A 24075-nucleotide genomic window follows, 5' to 3' on the forward strand; every position below is an offset into this window, starting at 1 on the left:
ACGTATAACTATTTTTTATTATTTAAATCATTATTAGTTTCCTATTCTCATTATTTTTTTTATTTTACTTTATTATTTACTTCATTGCCTTTTTCCTTTTGCAAAGATGTTAAAAGATCTACTTTATGAAATATGAGCTTTGAAATCTTCGTTCAGAAACATTTCATAATTGGACATAATAATTATGAGAAATAAAACTCAGAGCTATTAAAATTGCGAAATTACAATGTCGAGACGTGTCTCATTCGAGATTAGAAACGCTTTGGCAGCAATTTTCGCAAATAAAGAAGTGACTGCTATCTCCGAGAGAACGTTAATTAGGGATTATATACTTCTAGAGCGATAAATTTGCAAAGACGATAATGACATGTCTTCCAGTCATCATTGTAATGGCAAGTGTCGCAAAATTTAACTCGATTTATCCCTAGTCTATATAGGAGTCGTAAAGAACGTGAGAATTTCCACCGTCAATTTAGTCTAAGGGCGCAGTAGGGCAGTCATCATAAACCACGGCAAAGTAGATCGAGGCCAAGGATCGAAGGCTTGGGGCTTTTAATCATTCGCTAAACGAAGCGATACGTCACGATCGTCACGATTCCTGACATCACGCAATTTGCAAAAACGTCACGAATTGCAGAACCGATAAGGAGGGTATCACTAGCGAGAACCTTCTCTTGAATGGTTATTCATGCTCTGCCCGATCACTGGAAATTTCCTTGATTCGAAGGCTCTCGCATTAACGATACGCCGTATCGTAAGAGTCTATATATATACCTATATATCACCTTTCGGACTCCTTTGCCTTTCTATCAATACATAATTTCATTAGCGAAAGGGACACCATTAACAATCTCACACAATATATATCTAATTCTACTTCTAGAAAGAAATTTTCACACGACTGTCACAAAATATACATATCACTGCGCACAACACGACAAACGCACATTTATTTCTTTATCAAATTTTTCGGTTTTTTTTTTAATTCACTGTGCTATTTTTCAATTTACTCTTCGCGTTCTCCGTTGAGCAGCATCATTGCCCGAGAAATATATGCCAACGACGAAAGTATCTTGCGCACTGTATGCATGGTGTGGCGAAATCAGGACGGTTAGGACGAAGAAAACCGCAGATTGATAACGATAGTTTGATTGCGCGGCTGACTCGCGCTCGGCGCTCGCACGAAACCGATGCCGAGCGGCGCAACATCCTTCGCGTACTGCGGCCGAGAGAACAATTGACCGCGGCAACAACACCTGACACTCGGCGTGTGGGCGATCCGTCCACGTGGACGGCGGGGCTGGCCCGTTCGCCAGGTGATGCGAAAAAGAAAGAGAGGGGAACGCGCACCAGGCGACGACGTCATTCGGTCATTGTCGTAGGAGGACGTAGGAGAATATTCAGGAAGACGTTGCTCTTCTTTATTTTTATACGGCGTTAAACAACCAGACGCGTTATTCAGGAGATATTTTTTGATCTATCTTGATTCATAACGTATAATATAATAAATATTCACATTTAATAATAATAGTCATTTTATTATCTCCGTGAAATACCCTGCCTGGAATGTCCATTTTCGCAGAAATGATTTACTAAACATTGAGATAAGATTGCGTTTTTTACGTCAACAAAAAGAGAATCACATTTAAAGATAAATTCATAGCGAAAATGCTGACGATAATATACATATATGTATATTTATATATATAGAATTCTTTGAATACTGGCTCGTATTTTCACTACGCATTTTAATGCTAGATATGAAACTTTATTATACATTTCATGTGATAAATATGTGATAAATAAGATCGAACGCGCGCGCGCTTGTGTGTGTCTAATCAATAAAATAATCAGGATTCTCGTATCGAAATCTGAATGAACGGTAAAAATCTGAGCTGTGAAATATTCAATATCTATTAATCCAATCTAATAAATACAGCAAATTATTTAGCAAATTATAAATACATAAGTTATGATAGAAAGATATCGACTTGGAAAATTTTATTGAAAATATTAACTATTTCAGTATCTTCATCATATCAGTGGAATCATCTTTAGATATCGTATGTGACGGCATTATTAACCGTTGGAGAAGTCTCATTCCGAAGTTGGTAAAAGTTTTCGAAACGTGCTTTGTTTATTCCGTTATTCGGATGACGCGGAGAATGAGTAATCGACAACTCGAGAATTGCGCGCCGACTATAAGTACGAACAGCTGATCGCTAAATGCATCAGCTGTCCCAGACTAAACAAATGTCGATGAACAATGTAGTGTTGCAAATGTGTATTTACAACGAGAATAAATAGTGATACGAGGAGACGGCACGGTGTAAATGTTTGCCAGCATATTTATGAGACAATGAAAATCTGCCCGAATAAAGAAGAAGAGAAAGAAGGTATAGAAGAAGATTAATTAAATTACAGCGTTATAAGATAGCAAACTTTTTGTAATCTTTGTAAAGCAAACTATTAAAATTAAAAATTATTAATTAGTTTTATTTTAGTTATAAAGTTTTGATGAAAAATACAAGCAATTTTTAAATTAAGAGATAGGCAGGCGCGTGAGCCTTTTCTGTTTGAGAAAAATGTGATAATTAAAATAATCAAAGATATTACTTGCCACAATATTATCTTTTACACACGAAACGGCGTAATAATACCGGCTGCTGTACTTCAAGTAATAGTACATATTGAGGAAGTCTCGATTGATAACAACAGTATCAACAATCCTGTGCAATGAAAAATGTACGATTCAATAAGCTCGACCTATTTTCCTCTCTTTAACAACGGGAATATACGAGGAAAGATACATGCGAAATGTTGTTTCTCTCGCGTCGGTAAAATTTATTTCACTTTCCCTCAAATATCCGCAGAATTTCCAACAAGACAAAGGGAATTTAAACTCGCTCGCAGCTCGAAATAGAGCACGTGATATCAGCCCGGTGCGTTTCGCGATTTGTAACTATTTGAAATAAAATGATCAGTTCCGAAACTATTTACCAAATCGGGATCTGTGTTAGAGTTGAACCACGACCTAGGATCCCAAGACATGTTCCATTTTGGTGACACAATCTTGGATTCGGATGCCGAGTCATCTTCGTACGACATTCTCCTTCGCGACAGACTTTGTGTATTACCAATTCGCCAATGATTTCGATGAGTAACTAGAGCCGTGGGTCACTCGGCTTATATTTACATACACACGATCGCTCGGTAGGCTTTGTCGTATTCGGCACGCGAGGCTCACATGAACCAGCGGTTCTCAAATTGTGCTCCGAGTGCGAACGCGTCAAACGCGGTTGCGTACAATAGTTATCACGAAAAAAAAAGCAAGACAATTTGCCTAAAAAAAGTGTTTTCTCGTTCATTTCGCGATAAAAAAAATATGTTCAAATTCAAGCGTATAAAATTTTTGACAATATTAACAAGCGCGAAAAGTATTGTCTTGTATTTATTATTTTTATATACTTTTTATTTAATAAAGTTTTTTATATAATGCTACATACATAACATTCTATATATAATGTACGATGCATTCTATACAATAAACGCTTACTATATAATAAGCTTACTTTTAACATTTTATTTTTCTGCGTTTTCTTAGACATTAAATGCCAAATATTTGAAATTGTTAATTCTGCGCTTGCTAATTTTGCTAATTATTTTCAGTTTTCCCTAGTTTTTGCATAAGACTTGACCTCGACATTTCGCAATCGGTAAACATCAATCATTCGACAGTGCAATATGAGAAAATACTCATACAAGTACATATGTATTAGCTAGCGATCATTCTCATCGATTTAACGTATCGCCGATTGAAGCGCAAATATCAATCGTATTATGCAATTTCCTTGGAACTTATCTACATTCCATTTGCAATCGATATCGTATGACGCGTGCGACCGTTTCCACGTGGACGAAGCGCGAGCATAAATGCAAGGCATTAATTTCATGTAAGTAAATCGTTTTAACGATGATCGTTGAATCCGATTAAATTTTGTATAACAGCACGTGTCCGATAATTACTTGTTGACTGTATGATAAATATCATTGTCAACAGTTACACGGCAAAAAATCATTTGATTAACTGAATCAATTAATTATTATGCCAAATTTGTTGAGCCAAATCAAATAATTACTAAAAATTAAAATTTATCTTATTTTTTGCTTGTAATTTCTCAAATTTTTCGCGTCTAAAATAAAAATTTAGAAATATAACGTTATAAAAATTGACATCAATAATTAAGGCATGCAAATTAGATTACTCGTAAAGCTCTTAATTAACATTTGACGGTAAATTCTACAAAAAAAATTCTTCACCGCATTTCAAATTTTTACATTTCATTTATGATTACACTTGGTATCGTTAAAATGCAGTTCCTTTTTTCGTCTGTGCGTTTTCGAATTAACTCATTGGTTGAGCAAGAAAAAAAGTAAGATGGCTTACCAACTAAATGAAAGATCGCTTCCTCGAAAGATCCGATGAATAATAAATAAGCCTCTCTCATGTGCCTGAAAAAAACCGGAAACAGATAAATAGCTGCGGAAAAAGTTACGTGGCTTATCTGAAGATTAGATAATAGCCATCCCACTCTTTTGCAAACAATTTTCAATACTAAATCGCTATAAGGATTCGCGTCCTCGAAATAATATCTCTTTGTGCTCCTCTGCTCCTCTCGTCTTTCTTGCCATTAAAAAAAAAAAAGAAATTCGAAAAAGAAATTCGCGCCGTTGATGATACAATTAACCATTTACTTAAATCCCATCTATCGTTAATTAATTAACGCCCAATAACGTAATATCACCGTACGCTCATTTCCCGATCCAGAAATGACATTGTCGGGGAAAACTGAACTAGACGGTTCCTGTCACCGCAACGACACAGTCATTTCCGATCCACTTCTTATCTGATTGTACGAAACGTTCGCGTAGGACAAAGACGCGTTCGCATAGGGTGACGCAGGTACGCGAGTACGCTTGATTCATCGCGGTCCCGAGGGATGACACGATGGAGCAAACGTCGCAGGAAGCACGGAGCTGCCGAGTTTCCTAACCTCTCACCTGTGCGGATGGATTCCCCCGAGGAGTTCGACCGCTCACCAAGCCGGCGGCGTCGGCCCGCGTCGCGCGTTACGTAAGTTAACCCACGATTCCCGCCCGCGATTACATGTTTCACTGACACGTTCGCAAGGCCGCCGGCGGCGATAGAGGAAGACGACGACGTACGCAACAACAAAGGAAAGTCTCACACCGTGCGCGCGAACGCGATGACTCCCCCGCCGCCGTCTCGCGTACGTAGTACACGTCTTTCTTTCTCGCCGCGCCGTTGGTGCCGACGTCGTCCGCGAGATGGGACGAGCGGCGCGCGCTCACGATCAGCTGATCGCTCCCGCTGCACTGCGCGGCTGCACTTCCTTTGTTGCACTTCCAAATGACTCGCAACGTGTACGGACTCGCGTGTATTCTTGTTTCGTCCTAATTTCTGAATGCTTAAGAAAAACTCCCTTCTTTAATTACACATCTATATTTTTTCTTTCCGCAGCGCTAGAATATAATTATGTAATTTAACGCGTTGGAACAAACTGCGGGGATTGAAAGAGAGTGTGTTTTACCGTGGTTGGACTTAACCTAAAATGCATTCACGTTTGACTACATCATAGAACCCTCGTGGAGAGGGTTAGGTTAGACTGAAGACGCCAATTGAGCGATACAATCGAAAAACTTGTCTCCGGACATTTCCGGGCAGGTCGACAACACGTGTCTCACGTAAGACGAAAAAAACAAAAACTTGAAGACGCAAATTCATCACTCAGAAGTTGGAGCAACACATCAAAAACTCTCCTTCACGTTGCATCGGTGAAAGAGGAGTCAAGCAGACGTTTTGCGTTCTTTCGAATTTACTTAAAGATATTTAGCGTTATCGCAATCATGTCGGCGACGCTGTCTGACGACGATAAACTGGCTTTACCGCAAAAGAAATTTTATAGACAACGCGCGCATTCGAATCCCATTGCCGACCACTGCTTCGAATAGTGAGTAGTTTTTTTCGTGCGTATTTTTACTCTCGTCGAGATTACAAAGCAGTCGTTATTTATCGTCTGTCATTTACACATTGCAGTCCGAGAAAACCGGAGTTGATGGATTGGAGCACCTTTTATCCACAGCACTTTCGAAGCGACGCCGAGCAAACGCCGGAGAAACGTGTGGAATTCGCGGATATTGGCTGTGGCTATGGAGGATTACTAGGTAATTTCTTTTTTTTAGGTCTCTTCCTTTTTTTTAACTATTTTACCGAAAAATCAAAGTAATCGACGAATTTATCCTCAGTTACCTTATCTCCGATGTTCCCGGACAGTCTGATACTCGGCATGGAAATCCGAGTAAAAGTATCGGACTACACCGTAGATCGCATCAATGCCTTACGGTCGCAGAATCCTGGCCAATACCAGAACATCGCATGCCTAAGAACAAACGCCATGAAATATCTGCCAAATTATTTCAGGAAGGGACAGGTAAATGAAAAGTGTTCTCAACTGCTCCATACATACAAGAGGATAGAATAGTCTGTGTAATTAATCTGTACCTTTAATCTGTCTAGCTGAAGAAGATGTTCTTCCTGTATCCAGATCCACACTTCAAAAAATCGAAGGTTAAATGGCGAATAATAAATAAGTCGCTGCTGGCAGAATATGCTTATGTTTTAGCCGAGGGGGTAAGTATCGCTTAGTTTGTTATATTCCTAGCAACCAACAGTAATATAATTTCCTATTCAACTATAACTATATAACCGTATTACAACACTTGTTACTTGTGTAAAGAATTAATTTTTTAAAATTATTACACAGGCTATAATATATACGATAACAGATGTGGAAGATCTACACAAATGGATAGTTAAACATTTCCAAGAACATCCACTTTTTGAAGAGGTTGCTAAGCAAGATTTGGTAAATACTCTTTTTATTTTCTTTTTCTTTTCTTATACGATACATGGAGATGTTGACAAATTTTATTGACGCAGGCGGAGGATCCTGTAGTTGAAAAATTATATGAGAGCACTGAGGAAGGCAAGAAAGTCACCAGGAATAAAGGAGATAAATTTCTGGCCGTGTTCAGGAGGATCGCGGATCCATATATTACAATGAATACCTAGTACCGGTAGTCACATGTAATTGTATATAGGGTGAGTTATTTAACTTTAAACACTTAAATATCTTACTCTAAAAAAAAACTAATGTAATTTTTTATATTTTTGGCACTAGAAATTTTATTCGCATTGTTATTAATTGTGTGCTTTTTAAATATTTCTAATAAATATCTCTTCCTGGCACATCTGAGTCTAAATTTAAACTACGTCTATATTTAAATTACGTTAGCAAAACATATCTTAGAAAAGGGCTTTAAAGGGTTTTTTTTTTGGAAACAACACAAAGTCTGATTTAAGAATATGTAATATGTGATAAACAGTATAATAGTAGTAATAGTTAATAATTAAGAAAGTGAAAAGTGACTTTAATTCCAAAGGTCAAACTGATTATTCCAATATATTAGTCTTTCGCCTGAATTATTTTTTTTCTGCTAAAATGCTTTCTTTTGAATATATTCAAATGTCAAATGACTCACCTTGTATAATTACACGGCAAAAGATATTCTAGGAGGTAACTCTGAAGGTATTAAGTCTGATAAGGTGGAGTCATATCTATCTTGACGCAGCAATAATGTTTCTGTGACAGAAGATAAGATTGTTGTAGAGAATAAGATTAATGATTATATTTTAAAAATAAAATATATTTCGTAATACCTCGTCTGATTGTGTTTCGCCTGCTCACGCTAGGTATCAAGTTCAAGTAGTCTGTGTGTCTGACGTCTGTATGTTGAACTAAATGTGCAGTTTTCAAAGCAAATTCTTCGTGCATTATGATGAATAACATCTACAAAATAAAGGCGATCGGCAATTAATCCTATGTTTAATAAATATTAATTGAATCAAAAATAAAGTACTACCTCTTCAAATACACGATTAATTAACGCTCGCGGCGGTGAAGTGTATGATCTTCGTATCAATCTTTTTCTTTCGTACGAACTCATTTTAAATTGCGAGTAAAATAAATTCAATCTTTCTCGCAAAATGTCCTGCATTAGATCTTTGAATAGTTTACTATTGATTATCTCCCTAAAATGTAACGAAGTGCATCAAACTACTAAAAACATTTATTTCACAAATAAATTAATCTAGATCCCTCTTGCTTATTATTGTAATATTTATGGAAATTAATATTTTACCACAATAGACCCTCTATAATGAATGAAGATCGACTAATATCTTCTTTTTCGAATGTCATTTTCTCGTTTTCTTCGATGCATATTTCTTTTGGCGGAGCACCTATTAATTCTTTCTTTAGACTAACTTTCAAAAGTTTATCTTCCACGCTGTATATAGAACATCGAATCGTTATGGCTTTGTAAAACGGATGAGGTTTTTCTAAGATCTTCGTCGGTAATTCCTATAGAGACAGAAAAAGTGTATAAATTTAGAAGTTTAAAGAGAAACTTTTTATCTTTACATAAATTTAACTTTCTAATCACTTTCTTGCAAGTTTTACATTAGATCTTTCTTAAATCAATCTTTTTAAAGCTTTAACATTTTACGGGAATATTTTGTATATTCTATTTACTGGAACGCTAATGCCTTTTTCCGTGATAGTAAACTGTTCTTTCAATTCTTGAGACAAGCCTTCATGAATATATACACTTCGCTGATAGATCCGCCTTTCGCTGGTATTAATAAACTTGCACGGTATATCAATATTAATCATGCAAGGGTATCCTTTGCTATATATATTTACACGAAAGCTTTTAGTGGACATTGGTTTTATCAAGCCTTTTCGCGGATAAATTTCCACGTGGATTAAGTCCGATATCTCACGTCTGAATGGTAAAGAAATATTAATTTCACTTAGAGAGAGAGAGAGAGAGAGAGAGAGAGAGAGAGAGAGAAAACCTTTTAGTCCGATTAATAATAATTCATTCTACAGTACTATATGATTTAATTTAAGCAAACCTTTTCCATTCGTAAGCGAGTACATCTTGCACCAAATTATTGTGTATCATAATCATTTTAACTACATGGCTGTGCGTAGCCATGTGAGAAACGTCTATGCAGTCAGTATTAAAGAATATAGGAATATCTTCGTCATCCTCGAAGTTACGTTCGCATGACACATATTCTCCAATTGTTGCTGGTTTATGTGGCAAAGAGGATTCGCCTTCAAGTGTCAGTTCTTCTTCTTTGTCACCCAAAGTTAAACGCAGTTTCCCCTGAGAAAGAGATACATCAATGAAAAGTTTTTTATTTGACGAGAAAAATGTATTCATTAATTTTGTCTACTTTTATTATATATATATACCTTAAATATGCCGAATCGTCTTGGCTGAAACTTTAAAAGAATTGGGACGGAAGTTTGCGGATTCGCAATTCCGCGTGGAGCCGCGCAGGAAAAAACCTTATAGCAATATTCCTGATTTATTTCGTACATCATTCTCGGGTTTATGGAAAACGGAATGCTGTGGTTCGTTCCATTATGCAGCCAACACACCTGAACAATTTTCACGTTATCGACATTATCATAATCTTTAAATGCAGCTAAAAACAAACCTGATAAATAGGATCCTTCTCTCCAATGTAAACATGCTGAAATTGAAAATGCGAACCATTTAAAAGATGGAGCTTATTATCAGAATCGGATAAAGATTCAATCTTCGTGACAAAGAAAATATGACGGTTATCTCCAAGATCCAAGTCGAACTTTGCCTCGGTCTCGCCTAGCAATACGTAATGTAGCTCTAGAGTTATCCAGGTCTCCTCTCTTGGCTGCATTTTATTGAAACGATGATAATAAATTAAACGACGATGATAAATTAATGATAAAAAAATTACTATAACATCAGGAATTAAGGATTATACTTTTAGATTTCCCGTTTTTGGCAATATAGAACACACTTTCCTATGCAAGCAATCGTATTTCGCACGTGGAAGAGATTTGAAGCCTTGAATCTTTGTAACTGGCCGGCAGGAACAGAGCTGTATTTTTTTTATATTCCACGAAGCAGTCACTTCAGCTGCGTTTATTAGAAGCAATTTTACGATAATCTTTGGGCTTTGTAAAATCATTGCCGGGAAATTAATGTGCAACGTTTGTGACGTTCCCGGTTGCAAATCTCTGAGTAACATATTGAGCCTAGAAATGCATGCACACACACATACATATAATTAAGATCATTGAATTATGCGTTTATACAAAATCGAGAAATGACATGAAATTCCATATACGTGTTTATTTTCATCAGCTTCCAAAAGAGAGCTTTGCTCATATCCGGATAAGATCCGCAACATTGCAGATCTATCACCTATCGTTCATTAAGAAAGAACAATCATTCCATTTATTACAATTATATTATTTCGTCAAATCACAATTACATTTATATTTTTAAAATGCGCTTCTATTGGTAAATTTAAAAAAATAATACTATATATGAATTCATTTTTACCTTCAAAGTAGGCAATATACATAAACAGCGCACTTTACAGATATTCCTCGGTGTCTGACTCGGGATCAACGTGTTCATGTCAGAACTCATTCTCATAAAATATTGAACGAAAAATTCGTAATATCCCGGAATAGTGGGTGTGATAAAAATAGTAATGATTTTCTCTTGTCCGGCAAGAACGTTATCCACGATCGGATGTATTTTTACATCACGTTCTATATTCCCGACTGGCCAATTGCAATGGTTACGTGTTATTTTGTAATAGATGTTTACGGGACTCAAATTAGATACGTGAAAACTTAATTCTTTCGTATCGTTGTACGCTTGGATTCCGAAGTTCAATTCGTCCGGCGTTGACTAACAAACACATTAACAATATACATTATTAAAATTATTTTATTATAAGATTTTTACTATTTTGTTATTATTCGTTATTTTAAAGAACCTATTTATATTATTATTTAATTTATTATATTTTTATTATTTATTAATTAACTTACCACAAGAAAGCCAGATTCGCATCTTCCTGTTACATGTAATGTTACACAGACGCTAAAGCCAACGGGTATTCCCTCTTTCAGTACGATTAATAAGCAATTTATATCAAACTCGTAGACTCCAAGTACTGTAGGACAGAAGAACCATTTGTGAGTGATGATATCGTTCGCGCAAATTTTGCCATATCCATTTCGCATTTGAAGTTCAGGCGCCACGTTAATAAATTCATATCTAAAGGGGGGGGGGGAATCGACGTTATACAATATATAGTTACACAATCACAATAATAAATTAGAATAGTCTACTCTCTTAGAAATGCTTTTAATTAATTTTTTATAATAACAAAAGTGATTATATAGATACAATTAAAATACAGTTTTCATTACTTGATGTCTAACTCATTTTTATTACTAAGTATTAGTATGTGTGTATTTTATTTTTGGAATTAATCATTATGTAGAAATTTACTTTATTGTATGTCGAGTGATATTTCGCATGCAGAACTGCTGCGGGGTCTGACAGCCTGGAAATGTCGGTGCGAAGCTCACGATATCTCTGCCGCAGAAACTGACATTCGCGTATTCTGTGTATCCCTGAAAATCTATGAAACATTCCGATTTCGTGTTTCCGTTGAAACGTATCGCCCAACGTTCCATATAAACGCGTTCGTCATTGTTTTCGGGTAACATGCCGACTACAATGATTTGATAATCTCTGAAAGAATCATAATGCCTCGTTGAATAGGTATAGAAACTGAACATGGTATTAGACGTACTAAAAAAATACAATATAAATCGTTTTAAATACTTTGAAAAAGATGAATGTAAAGATAAATATAATATGCGGTAAATTATTTATGTAATATATGCGGTGCGCATTGCAATGAGATTTCGCGCGAAATCCGAATAATTAGATGCTGCGTTCCATGCATGAATTGCATGATGCTCATGATATATCATTTCATCTTTGTTATAACATTCGGTGAGCAGGAATAAAATGATACGTCACGCGCATCATGCGTGAAATGAAACGCAGCCAGAGATGTGTAGAATTTGATATTATAAACGCCAGTACTGATGAATTACGCCCATCATCGGCTTCACGACGAAGTGGCTCGATGCCGGTGGCACAAAGCGATACATCAGCGGTAGATGCCCGTATTTTCGTATCAGGAACGTGGTGTACGTCGATGACGACGGCATGCAAGGGAACATCTTAACTACGTGAGGTGCCTCGTACTGCGGAATCCAACCATCGGAGCAAACGGGAAAGGAGTGGCCTGCGCAAGAAAGACGGATCGAATTAGATAATCGGCGGTGTCATGCAAAGAGATGAGGAAAATGCGAGAGACCGAGAAGGAAAGGAGGGACGTACGCACCGATTAGTCGCACGGATGTGATCGCGGGGAACGTCAGGGCTTCTTCTCCGGAGTGGTTTTCTTGTCGTTCGACAAAAACATCTCCGACGAGGTCTCTCGCAAAGAAATTACTCGCTCGGTCGGGACTGAACGTGACTTCGAACAGAGCCGTCTGACTCGCCGGTATCCTCGCAATAGTGGGTGTTATAACGAAAATTTCTTTGACGTCTACATACGAGATTAATTAATTATTTAATTATTACGTTTGTAACCGTCTAATTTTAATGTCTGCGTCCACTTTTAAAACAATCCTACAAGTAAAAAAAAATAGAAAGTAAAAATAAAATGTTAATATAATAACGTATATTGATTTGATAAACGACAACCATGATCCCATTTAATTAATACGTCGGACTGGCTGTGATTAGTGAGACACAGGGTTTCCGGAATTTTTCGTGTAGCGTTTTCCACCTCCACGTCGGCCTGGCCAAAGTCGATGCAATTCTTCGATGAAGAAATCGCAGGTAAATCTTGCGCGGCGATGACAGTATCACTCGTGTATCCTTCGAAGCCATTTTTTAATCTCGAAGGATAATTAAAGCGGCTATGTATGATTTTACATAACGCCGTGCAGCAGTAGCCGTATAATTCTATGATAATCGGTTTCTGTAAAATGTATCAGCGTGAATACTTCACGTAAACAAATAGAACATTTTTTTTATGTATGCATGATAGAATCACAAACAACCTAACGCAGAGGGTCGGCACACTTTTTCCGACAGAGTGTCGACAGAGTGAAATACATTTTAATGAGTCAAAAAGATATTACGTATAGTATTTACTTTTTCCGACTGAGTGGAAAATATTTTAGTGGGCCAAAAAATATCACGTAAGATTAGTAAGAATTAAAGATAAAAAAAAGATTCGCAGAAACTTTTTGGCGACGATATTCGAAATGTAATGATAATAACTTTGCGCAGGCTGCACGAAATTTAAACGGCGGGCCGAGTTTGGCCCGCGGGCCGCAGTTTGTCGATCCCGCGACTTACGTATAAAGATCGCGCGCCTTAGTGGAAATTGCAAATTCAAATTTTCCCAATTACATGATTCAGGATCAAACACGGGAAGTGGCGTGCGTAGATCCCGGCTTCCCGCGGCGCGAAGGTAATCGTTACGCATTTGCGAGAGGAGGGCTCGATGTGCCCGTGCCGTGGATTCGCTTCGAACGGCTGCCGAAGCGGGTCGACGTCGAACACGAAAGTCGCCGTGGCTTTCGACTCGTTGACGAGCCTGATCCGCTTTTTCGCCAGGCGATTCTCGCTCGTGCACACCATGACTAATCTCGTGACGGACAACGAGACCACGGGTCCTGCGTAACGTAAGTGATGATCAATCTACGTCACACGGTGACGAAAAAACGCTTCGTCACGTATGCTATCGATTTCAGAACACGCGTGCCTGGATAATTAATGATTCATAACGTAAATTAAGTAGGATTTATCCATTCTTATATAATTCATTACAGGGATCTCGAGTGACGTGCGCTTTTCAATGAAAAAATGTATACGTATATAGAGTCGTTATAATTATCTCTTTCTGAATCCGCTGACGTCTGCCTTCGATAATTGAGTTCCTCGAAATTCAGCGAGCTTATAACTTACAAAAGATCCACGAACGATTTCTCGAGACTGTTAATTGAAATACATATACCGATGCACGTTCCGCGAACTTGGATTTCCGCGCGTCCGCCAGCTGAATCCACGATCGTAAAGTAATCTACGTTTACGGTGAACGGCACGAACGGTCGATAGTATATTTTGCACTTGTACGCATGGCCAGGAAGCAGAGACCACGAATAGCAGCATAATTCAAACACGTGATCCAGCGGATTGGTAGCCGCGTCTCTTCGAGCCTCGTAGATCTGCTCGATCTGTATCACATCATCGATCAGTGCTCGCAGCAACGTGAGTGCACTCTCGCAAAATGCTGAAGGCTTTTACAAGCAAAATGACAAATAGAATAAAAATTTTAGACAAATTGTTTTTGTTATTTCTTCATTCATATTCGCTTCTATAATCATTTAGATCGCAAAACTAAATGTTTAATCGCTCTTTTTGAATACTTAAGCGCATCCAAAAATTTACATTTCTCTTCGGACGCATTCTTTTGAATTAACCGAAGTTTTGGTCAAAATTATATTTTTGGGCATAGGAAAGAAATGAACGCAATTTTCAATTATTACAACCTACGGCATTTAATTAACCTTTTTTTTATATATTTATATATATTAAAAAATTATTTATTATAACTCAAAATGTGTGAGGAGCAATCTACTATCTTTTTTAATCAAAAAATTGATACTTTGGCAATTTTCAAATACATTCTCTTGTGAATTAAAATTCTGATCAAAATTCAAACATTATAGACAAAGAGTTAAAATATTAACATAATCCTCTTTTTAGATTTTATATCCAAAATTCATTTTATACAGTTTAAAAATGCAGAAAGTAATTTGCTCTCTTTTTAAATTAAAAAAATTGATATTTTGATCATTTCAAGTGCCTCCTTAATTCAATCGAATCGTCCAAGAGCGAAATCGTTTTTAAGATGTTGACAAGGACACTAACGCAACTTTCGTTGACTATCACCAGGCACTTGACGGCCGCGGCGCCCGTTTCTACCTCGCCGAAGTCCACCTGAATTTTTCTACTCGCTTCGCAGCGCATTTTCTCTTTTCGTTTCTATCTGATTATCGAGCAACATTTCCTTCTTTCTCTCTCTCTCTCTCTCTCGTCCTCCCTCTCCTTCCATCGCTCCGAGAAGAGCGGCGCAAGGATCTCTCTCATCGAGGTCTCGATCGCGCGATCGATGTCTGTCCTCTCGAAGGCAGACGGCGTCGGTCGACTTTCGGTCGGGACTTGTTTGGTCGTCACCCCCGGAGGGGGGGGGAGATGTGACGCGGGTGACGCATCTCGTGTGAGTCGTGGTGAATCGTGATAAACGTCGAACGCGCAATCCGCTCGCACGACTCCGCGCGCGAGAATAATCCTCCAACGTCGGCGTTTCAACAAGCGGCGCAGTGTTACCCGTCGTCGCTGCCCGTGCGAAATCCGGGAGGTGGAGGGGCACGCTCCTCGTGCATCCTGTATGGCGACTCTGTGGTGACACCCAGCCCTGCGCGGTCGCGACCCGAGAAGATGGGAGCCCGGGACGCAGGCGTCGTCTACCTGCTGATCGTGATCGCGCACCTGTGCACGTGCGCCCGTTACATTAATCGCGTCAATTACAAGGAGCGTAAGTCTCGAATCGGGCCACGGCAGAGAGGCATCTCTCAGTATTCTGTCTTTCTCGCCTTAACCTCACTTGACACTTCTCTCACACTGGTCTGTCTCTCTCTCGTCCCTCTCTCCCCCCGTAGATCAACTCGAGAGCGACAAGATATGTCATATCCACAACAAGAAGCAGACGCTCGACATGCGCCCCGGCATCGGGGCGATCGTCACACCGCATTACATGTTCGACCGCTGGACGAACGTCAAGACCGATCGCGAATGCTCGTTCGAGTTCAAGACCAGCAAGGCCGAGGGCGAGGGCCGCGAGGGCGTCTTCGCGGTTATTCAGAAGATGTATCTCCGCCGCGACGGCGATCGGTGCATCGATTACGTGCAGGTAAGTTGTGGACAAATTGCAATTCTACGGTGCCACAGTCACGCAAGTCGATACTTGACAAGACAGTTCCGTTAGTTCCAGAGAAGCGACGGTCACTGGACGAGCAAGTTCTGCGGGGAGCTGGACCGCAGCCAGGCGACGTATCTCCCGGTTCCCGAGCCTGAGGACAATTCGGGTAACACCAGCTGGCCGAGGTCGTCCAACTTCATGTACGCGGAGTATGACCCCATCCCCGTAAAACGTAGGGATGCACCGTGGAGATGGACAACGGACTCCGCCAAAATAGGAACCAAGATATTCATTTCCAAGGAAAGCGTGCCGGACGGACAGTCCCTGGACCTCACTATAGTCTACACCCCGTACAAAAGTACGTTTCCCTAACGTCATTTTTTTTTTCACGTCAAATGCGACGCGACGACAGTGCTGATCGACAATTCCATTTCGTTAGGATGCGATCAGGCCGATTTCGATTACAAGCCGGTCGGATACAACAACTGCATTCGGAAGGAGTACATATGCGACAAGATCTACAACTGCCCCCTCGGCGTGTGTTCGGACGAGGCGAATTGCACGGTCAACGATCGCTACCCCAAGGACGACACCGCCACGAAGGTCACCGTGGGTGCGGTCACCACCATGATCCTCTGCTTCATCATCTTCGTTATGTGCCTGTGGATCTGCAAGAAGTCGCAGAAGCTGTGCTGGTCGTCGGACTGCGCCGGCCCGAACGCGTGCTCGCGACCGGTCTCCCTGCCGGACGCGGACGGGATTCAGGGATCCAATCGCGGGGTACCGACGGCCCCCATGCTGGAGGTCGCGGTGTCCTCGCCCGTCGCGGACAAGGATCTGCCGCCCAGTTACGACTCGTTGTTCCCCGAACAGAGTAGCCCAGCCAGATCGTAAGCCATTCGAACTCGTTCGAGCACTCGTTCATGAACTGAGCGCATTTTAAACGTACCTCGTCTAATGTTTTAATTAGGCGCTGCGTTGTCGCGCATCCGGTGAGTTTACAGGTCTGTTCTTTATACAGCTGAACTGGCTGTTCACCAGTTTCAGAGTTTATCTTTCTTCCTCTCGATGTAGAAAACAAGGAGAAACTGTGAACCAGTGCAGCCAGTTCAGCTATAGAGAACAGGCCCAATTGGACCGATCTTTCTCCACGCACACGCGCTGCGTTCTGCGAGCAGGATTTTTTTTTTCCTGCGAAAGAATTACAATCTGATGAATTAACAGATGTCGCGTGCATCAGTTTCAATTCTGTCATGTAGTCGATATTCCCTGACAGTGTGAGTCGAGCTCGCAGCTTCAGGGCTAATAACGTTATGGATACGTCATTTATATAACTAGAACGCGCGAAGCTACATGACACTAACTGTTGTTCTTTGTTCGTTCTTCGACAATGAATGAAGTTGGTCTTAATTAATCACAACGAATTGTCGCATGCATCAGTTTCAATTATTTTGACCAAAGTAATTATATTTGGAGCACTGCTGCTCGTTCACCGTCCGCATATATCCATTTACGCCACTGCATGCAGTACATTTACACGCGCAAGTGCTGCTGTATTAACATTACAGTTTGTACGTTGTTTCTTTTTGTATATTAAAGTGAGATTACGTGAAATGCAGCGGTTAATAGGATTACTCGGTTAAGTTTCTTTTTTCTTATTGTATAGTTTTTAAAGTTCCCGTTTCTTCACTGCAGCCTTATTGAATTATGACGTCAGGAATGGGAAATTGTGATTTATTTTTTCCTGCAGTATACGCTGAAATAAATTAAATTTTTTCATAAGCCACTATTAAGTGTTCAATAGCGTATTGCAAGAAAAAAAATTCATATGACGATTCTGACGTAACTTGTGGTTGCAGTAAGGAAACAGGTGTCTTAAATATGAATTTCTACGTTTTGTATTATTTTCTAATAAATATTGAAGAAATAATAAATCACGAGAATTTTGTCCGTCGACGACGAAGGAATAGAGGTCTCAAAATAGCTTCCTAATATTTGATGAAATATTACAATTTTCCGTGTCAAAATAACGGTGCAGTATTTTTTTAACTATTAAATTTAAAGATACATCTCATGGACTTTTACATTTGTGTTAGTTTCAAATATTTCAGTTAATGTTGTTATACATCTTACTTACGACGTTTGATAACAATATCTCGAAAAAAAAGAATCTGATGGGATCTGTTGTGTTCATAGACATTCGTGTAACGAGTGGTATGTGAACTTATTGTAGTATATATTTTGATAATGCTACGCATTATCATTTACTTTACATGAATATGCGCGACATATATATACACATATCTATATGTATACATTATATATACATATAGATACAGATATATATAAATAAAATAATTTTTCGTAATTGTTCACTTTAGGGGAACTACCTCCGATGACTCTGACTGACATATGTTGTCAAGGTGGTGAAAGCACTTCTAATGACTTTGCTCTTGGCATATGTTGTCTATGTAGTGACTCTAAGTGATCTTCAAAAAGTTTTAGCCGTCGCTCGTTTTAAAAAATTATTAATAAAAATGTAAAAATTAACGGTAATTATTCACTTAGAGGAATCACCTCCTATGACATTAATCTCGCTTCGCATGAAAAGTACAAAAAAAAATTGAAAAGTTTTTGATGTATGCATATCAAAAACTTTTCAGTTTTTTTGTTTATAACTTTTTAACGGACGACGAGCGGCAGCTAAAACTTTCTAAAGGTCTCAGGATCATGACCTTGACAATATGTCATATGTCATATGACATATGTCATGGTTAAAGTCATCGAGGGTGCTTCCCTTAAAGTGAATAATTACCCAATTTTTGTACGTATATTAAACATAAAAATGTTATAGAACGTATACAAATCTTAGACGAGTGCGTATATTTTTAGAGATTGATTATTATGTAAGAATCTTTATAAAATGTATGTAATAAAATCGTGTAAATATTCATTTTGTGATAATAAAGATCTATGTATATATACACATACACACCCACATACAATCGAACGCTGTGAATTATTCTTTGTCTTCGGATTTTGTAGCCGTATGCTCCAGCAACCACAGACAATTGTTGATAACGTGATCGATCTCAGCTGGTCCAGTTGACAACTGATGATTGTCGTCATACACGAGCATCCTGTGACGTCAAATCTTTTAATAACGACGCAAGATTTTTACATCCGCAGTATTTAAATAAATGCCAAACTTACTTAGTTTTCACTTTGTTAATTTTGAGCCGGTTGTACCACATCGTTCCTTGGGAGGATGGCACACGCAGATCCTTCGTTCCAATGCAGACCAAGGTCGACGCCTTGACTTTGTCGACGTGCATGATGGGCGAGCATTTCCTCATTTTCACGATCATGTCGACGTCTTCGGGTCCAGGACCAGTAGCGTTGTTGGGAACACCTGTCTCCACAGCGCACCTGCAATAAAAAATTAAATTACGTTAGTGCGTGATTACTTGATGCGAATTTAAACATATTTACCATGTTAAACCATATATAAATCATCGTCACAAATATAATTCATGTATATTTAGACAAAAAGAAGACTATGTATTTCAGTCAAATTTATAGCCAAATTCCGTTGGACGCACTAGTGCGCAGTCAATGCACATTAAAGTCATTGTACACAAAGCGACATAAAGATACGAATTTGATATAAATATTGAAACGGGTTAAATCCTCAGTACACTTTTTATCGTACTATTTGTCAAATATTTTGGGCTTTTTATCATTCGAAAGATATGTCACTTTTACATTCAGATTAGATCGGTACACAACGGCTTTAATATGCGTCAGTGCGCATTAGTGCGTCTGACCGAGTTCGCTATTATCGCGACTACTGATACATCTGAGATAACGATTAAGCTTACACATTACGAAGATACGCTATTTTCTCTTCCTTAGTCAGAGCATTGCGACTGAAATACAAATATAGGATATTGAATAATTAGGACGTCGCGAGGACTATCGCTGTTAAATATCAAGTATCTCTTTACCAGTCTGGGATGTCGGATGTGCCGAACATGGTCGCGATATCGATTACCGGATTTCTTGCAACTACCGCTTTGAATAGATCCTAAAATAAAACCAGTTTCTACAATCCCGATATTTCAAATTAATGCATTATCATGTAGATTTATCGTCTGACTCGCTTACTGGAGCTTGCCCGCTCAAATGTGCCACCAAGAATCCACCGTGAGATCCGCCGCAGAGACCTATGCGTTTAGGATCGAGCCAAGGATATTTCTTGATCGCTTCCTGCGTAGCGGTTAGGCAATCCTTCACGTCGACGGTTCCGACTTGTCCCTGAAGATACTCCACTGTCGCGCTGCCCATTCCCGTGGAGCCACGATAGTTCACTTGCACTAACGCAAAACCTGAATTGTGTGCAGAATCAATGTAGTGGAACTCTTAAATATCACGTATACAAAGAGAAAGATATGATTTATCTATTACCTGCTAATACCAGGAACGAACACTCCAGAGAAAATACGTTTGCATAATTGCTGTGAGGTCCTCCATGTGGCAGAACTATAAAAGGCACCGATCGAGCCTTACCACTTTTCGGGCCGAAATAAATGTAGTTGAATTGCTCTGAAAAGTGAGGAAGCGACGAGTCAAATATCTCCATCCAAGAAAAATTGTGCAAAACGGTAACACGATTCACTTACTTATGCTGTCGTCGTTATCATAATTATACTCATTTTGCTCGTATGTAATTTCTTCGAAGCCCTGAATTGCCATTGGTGTTGTGAGCGCAATCCTGGAGATATCGCCGATGTCTGCCGCTTCGCTGTTGAAACGACCTATCTGAAGGCTGGAAGACTGCGTTAAGGAAGTGTTCAGAAAAGCAATCATGTCTCCCTTTACATCCAGTATAGAAAGGCTGCTCGTGTCGTTTCTTATCTCAGTGATATCTTTCGTTTCTGTAAAGAGAATTTATTATTCTTTTAAATGGCAAAAAAAAAGAATAAAGCATCAAAAATCACATTTTAACCGATAAAACTTCCATATCTTACTTATATTCACGACATATGAGACGATATTGTTCCTTTGAGGCGTGCTGAAAAATAAGTACTGAGAATCGTCGCTCCAACAACGACGTGGTAAACGACCGTATATCCCATAAAACTGTTTGTTATGATTCATCGTTTTACTCGTTCGCACTGCTTCCACGATCTCGACAGTCTAAATGTAAAAACAGAATAATTCGAAGCTCAAAATATACTAAACATATTTTCCTTAATTTTCGATACTTGTAATTAATAATCCTTAATTTATTACATGATCTTGCTCCACGCTCAAATCTCGCATTACAAGCTTGTGCACATTATGATGTGGGACGGCACCTGCTTCTCTCTGCAGCCACACGAGGCAATTTCCATCAGGACTGATTCGAGGGCTGTGCACAGCACATCCATCATCGGACAATTTCCCTGTGCAACAAAAGTGTTATTATTTACTTTCTGCTATTTCATACATATCTGCTATATTAATTGTTTAAATGTTCCTTACGATATTCTCCATTCTTCAATAAAAATATCCAAGAACATCTATTGGTGCACACGGTAAGGCCTAAGTATAGCGGCTCGTGCCTCCAAGCGACGCCGATTATATCCTGATCTTTCGTCCAAATCACTTGACCGGGAGAAAGTTCATCTGGTATTCCAGATAGAATTGTAATGGCATCCACCGTCGTGTCGAGGACAGCAATAACAGGTCGGTGTTTACCTACCAATTGCTCTCCCCAATGTGGTTTGTAGATGTATTCATTTCCCTGCATCAAGAAAATTAGATAAGATATATACATATACACAGAGCTCTACAATTATTTAAAGAAACAAGAAATCCTACCACCGTTACTTCGTTATCCTCTTTCTTCTCCTTATCTTTATCCAGTGATTTCTGTTTGTAAAACGGCTCCGACTTAGGAAGCTTCTTTTCCGCTATATACAGAATCTTGGTATTATCCGGAGACCATTCAAACGAACGAAACTCGGCTATAAAAAAAAGCACATAGTTATATATAGTGATATATTTTTGAAAAATTATAAGAGTTTGAGATAAAAGGTCGAAGCAGTTTTTACCATCTGTATAAACATCGCCATGGACATCCAGAGCAGACAGATCATAATTCTTCACAAAACGTTCTTTATCCCAGATTTCTATGAACTGCTTTGTGGAATTATCGATCGTGGCCTGTCGCAACACGGCTCTACGCTCCTCATTCTTCGTCAGGGTTGACATCAATCTGTTCGAAACAGATATATTGAAATGCAGGCAATACTTATGTTACACATACGTCCAATGACATGTCCAAATTACGTACTCTGTAGTAATATCGATTGGAAATCTGGTAGAAAACGAAATAAACGGATAGACCTCCGAGCTCGAGTCATAATGCTGTAAGAAGCGTTGATCCGTCTTTCTCTCCAGATTCCTCTGCGTCCATAATGCTTGTACGGACAGCCTGCCATTCGCAGTACCCAAAATCTGTGCGCTGCTCAAGAATGGATACGCAGCCAAAGATTTGTACAGATTCACCAGTTCCTTGATCTGCAAGCATACTCTCTGTGCACAATTATTTCACACAATCGCATCGCTCGATATAGAAAAGAAATTATTGGCAAAGATATCAGAAACACATAAAAAAAGTCATACCTGTCCCGATGCCATTTTCTGACTACTTTCTGTCACTTTCACCAGTTTTACCTAGTCACCAACCTTTTATAGCATGAACTGACAAACAGACTGTCTGTTGCAATTCAAGCTCACGTTTATACTTGCGCCGATAACAACAAAGATAAGCGACGACTGGCGACGGTGCACAATTTGCACTCTTAATACCGCTTTATCTTTCCATCACCGCTTGACAATGAATAAACCGCTATTCAAGAAAGATCTGAAAAATTGTATCATAATATATTAAATTGAAATCATAAAAAGCGATGGATTACCGAATACAGTTACTGTCTGTAGCATCTCACCCCAAAACAAGGTTGAAGGTTATAGGAGGAATGGAACACGACAGCTCCGGCTACTACACTGCCACATCTACCACTATATTACCGGCGTCGGCGTCACGTTTTGCATGCGTGTGTTTTGCGTGCATATGCGTATATAAATACCTTTGACTATATATAGACAAAGATAAATACGACGAGCATGTGGCCTTTGTTGAAAAGGACAATCCTTTATTTCAGGTAGCTGACCTTTTAGATTTATTTTTTCAAAACTCGATTAGTATCCTTTATTTTAATAATACGCGAAAATGTAACATATATAAATATAATATAATTTTGTTATTTAATTTGGTAACATTAATACAGAAATTAAAAAATTTCTTTTTATTAAAATTATTCAACTATCAGATTAAATACGTTTTTCTTTTTTTATTATTTCGAACCTATTTCGGATTTAAAAATCAAAAGGGCTTGTTCCATTATAACAATCGAATCAATTTCAATCGATCTGAAAATTGCGTGGTATTTTGATTTTGTTAAAAGGTACTACGCAAGAAAATTTCGTAATGCGCATATATATAATATTGATGCAGTCACAAACTGGTTTGATTTAGAGACATGTAGGACGAAAGCCTTAAAATTTTCAGATTTTCCTTTATTTTCTTTAAGAAAATATTTATATACAATAAAGGAAAAGCAAAGAAATCAGGCAAAATTCATATATTAAAAAATAATCTAATGCGGGTATTTTCTAGCAACTCGTGCCCCTTCTATATTTTTATAATTTGCAAAATAGATATTTCGGCAATTCTTATGGAAAAAATTGAATTTACAAAAAAACTATTGGAAATGATTGGAAATTATAGAATAAAGCCATTCACACAAATTCAATATATATTGTATACTATTCGTTCCAATAGTTTTTTCCACTTAATCCAATAGTTTTTTTTTTTTTCACAAGAGATGCATTACTATATTATTATATGTCCTTCCCAAGTAACACACGATTAGTCACGAGAA

The 24075-nt window shown here is 38.5% G+C and overlaps 5 protein-coding genes across 19 annotated transcripts in view; 3 read left to right on the forward strand and 2 right to left on the reverse strand.

The window, feature by feature from the left end:
* LOC105458235 overlaps positions 1-5053 on the forward strand; it is a 21559-nt gene extending 16506 nt beyond the window's left edge. For 9 of the 10 annotated variants that reach the window (XR_975510.1, XR_975512.1, XR_975513.1 and 6 more), the window contains one exon: positions 2027-2992. Coding sequence is in view for 3 of the 10 variants with exons in the window: in XM_011703395.1 (XP_011701697.1) it covers positions 2027-2219 (193 nt within the window). In the remaining 7 variants the exon portion in view is untranslated. Of the gene's footprint in view, positions 1-2026; positions 2993-4932 lie in introns of those variants that run through there. The other variant, XR_975509.1, reaches the window with a different exon arrangement.
* On the reverse strand, positions 4321-15227 carry LOC105458232. Of its 3 annotated transcripts, none has more exons than XM_011703391.1 (20): positions 15031-15227; positions 14114-14396; positions 13507-13772; positions 12790-13069; positions 12425-12631; positions 12121-12325; positions 11515-11760; positions 11049-11277; positions 10549-10905; positions 10331-10407; positions 9965-10238; positions 9656-9871; positions 9408-9596; positions 9062-9318; positions 8676-8928; positions 8284-8504; positions 8005-8173; positions 7802-7931; positions 7624-7724; positions 4321-4512 (listed from the first exon to the last, which is right to left on the reverse strand). In XM_011703391.1, the coding sequence occupies exons 1-19, from the start codon at positions 15127-15129 to the stop codon at positions 7633-7635; spliced, it is 4050 nt and encodes a 1349-aa protein (XP_011701693.1). In that variant the 5' UTR covers positions 15130-15227; the 3' UTR covers positions 4321-4512; positions 7624-7632. The 3 variants fall into 3 exon arrangements, with proteins under 3 accessions (XP_011701693.1, XP_011701692.1, XP_011701694.1); XM_011703390.1 differs by lacking the exon at positions 4321-4512 and adding an exon at positions 7067-7149; XM_011703392.1 differs by lacking the exon at positions 4321-4512 and having other exon boundaries at positions 7613-7724; positions 14114-14333; positions 15031-15226.
* Positions 5377-7172, forward strand: LOC105458233 (tRNA (guanine-N(7)-)-methyltransferase). Its single transcript, XM_011703393.1, has 6 exons — positions 5377-6032; positions 6119-6246; positions 6328-6512; positions 6599-6712; positions 6846-6947; positions 7022-7172. The coding sequence occupies exons 1-6, from the start codon at positions 5929-5931 to the stop codon at positions 7151-7153; spliced, it is 765 nt and encodes a 254-aa protein (XP_011701695.1). The 5' UTR covers positions 5377-5928; the 3' UTR covers positions 7154-7172.
* Positions 15228-15342: 115 nt separating the features above from the next.
* On the forward strand, positions 15343-18272 carry LOC105458231. The gene is made up of 4 exons (XM_011703389.1): positions 15343-15697; positions 15822-16072; positions 16148-16439; positions 16521-18272. The coding sequence occupies exons 1-4, from the start codon at positions 15601-15603 to the stop codon at positions 16973-16975; spliced, it is 1095 nt and encodes a 364-aa protein (XP_011701691.1). The 5' UTR covers positions 15343-15600; the 3' UTR covers positions 16976-18272.
* On the reverse strand, positions 18103-23191 carry LOC105458230 (acylamino-acid-releasing enzyme-like). Of its 4 annotated transcripts, none has more exons than XM_011703387.1 (15): positions 23080-23191; positions 22754-22994; positions 22422-22648; positions 22180-22343; positions 21947-22092; positions 21608-21869; positions 21377-21528; positions 21112-21280; positions 20764-21018; positions 20549-20686; positions 20249-20469; positions 20089-20168; positions 19963-20010; positions 19295-19510; positions 18103-19221 (listed from the first exon to the last, which is right to left on the reverse strand). In XM_011703387.1, exons 2-15 carry the CDS (start codon positions 22766-22768, stop codon positions 19101-19103), a joined length of 2214 nt encoding a protein of 737 aa, XP_011701689.1. In that variant the 5' UTR covers positions 22769-22994; positions 23080-23191; the 3' UTR covers positions 18103-19100. The 4 variants fall into 4 exon arrangements, with proteins under 4 accessions (XP_011701689.1, XP_011701686.1, XP_011701688.1 ...); XM_011703384.1 differs by having other exon boundaries at positions 22422-22663; XM_011703386.1 differs by having other exon boundaries at positions 22422-22663; positions 23057-23183.
* Positions 23192-24075: the final 884 nt, after the last annotated feature.

The sequence above is a fragment of the Wasmannia auropunctata genome, unplaced genomic scaffold (genome assembly GCF_000956235.1).
Source record: "Wasmannia auropunctata unplaced genomic scaffold, wasmannia.A_1.0 LD334579.1, whole genome shotgun sequence".
Classification (NCBI taxonomy): domain Eukaryota; kingdom Metazoa; phylum Arthropoda; class Insecta; order Hymenoptera; family Formicidae; genus Wasmannia; species Wasmannia auropunctata.

Excerpts from the sequence above, each read along its gene's own strand:
- LOC105458233 (XM_011703393.1), top strand. The coding sequence starts at position 5,929 with ATGTCGGCGACGCTGTCTGACGACGATAAACTGGCTTTACCGCAAAAG. Across the intron at positions 6,513-6,598 it reads ATTATTTCAGGAAGGGACAG|CTGAAGAAGATGTTCTTCCT; the intron begins GTAAATGAAAAG and ends TAATCTGTCTAG. Across the intron at positions 6,713-6,845 it reads CTTATGTTTTAGCCGAGGGG|GCTATAATATATACGATAAC; the intron begins GTAAGTATCGCT and ends ATTATTACACAG.
- LOC105458232 (XM_011703391.1), bottom strand. The coding sequence starts at position 15,129 with ATGCGCTGCGAAGCGAGTAGAAAAATTCAGGTGGACTTCGGCGAGGTA. Across the intron at positions 13,773-14,113 it reads AGTTCGCGGAACGTGCATCG|GACCCGTGGTCTCGTTGTCC; the intron begins GTATATGTATTT and ends TACGTTACGCAG. Across the intron at positions 12,632-12,789 it reads ATTAATTAAATGGGATCATG|ACGTCAAAGAAATTTTCGTT; the intron begins GTTGTCGTTTAT and ends TCTCGTATGTAG.
- LOC105458231 (XM_011703389.1), top strand. The coding sequence starts at position 15,601 with ATGGGAGCCCGGGACGCAGGCGTCGTCTACCTGCTGATCGTGATCGCG. Across the intron at positions 15,698-15,821 it reads TCGCGTCAATTACAAGGAGC|ATCAACTCGAGAGCGACAAG; the intron begins GTAAGTCTCGAA and ends CTCCCCCCGTAG. Across the intron at positions 16,073-16,147 it reads GGTGCATCGATTACGTGCAG|TTCCAGAGAAGCGACGGTCA; the intron begins GTAAGTTGTGGA and ends CAGTTCCGTTAG.
- LOC105458230 (XM_011703384.1), bottom strand. Across the intron at positions 21,870-21,946 it reads AGGATAACGAAGTAACGGTG|GGAAATGAATACATCTACAA; the intron begins GTAGGATTTCTT and ends TTCTTGATGCAG. Across the intron at positions 21,019-21,111 it reads CTCATATGTCGTGAATATAA|AAACGAAAGATATCACTGAG; the intron begins GTAAGATATGGA and ends TTCTCTTTACAG.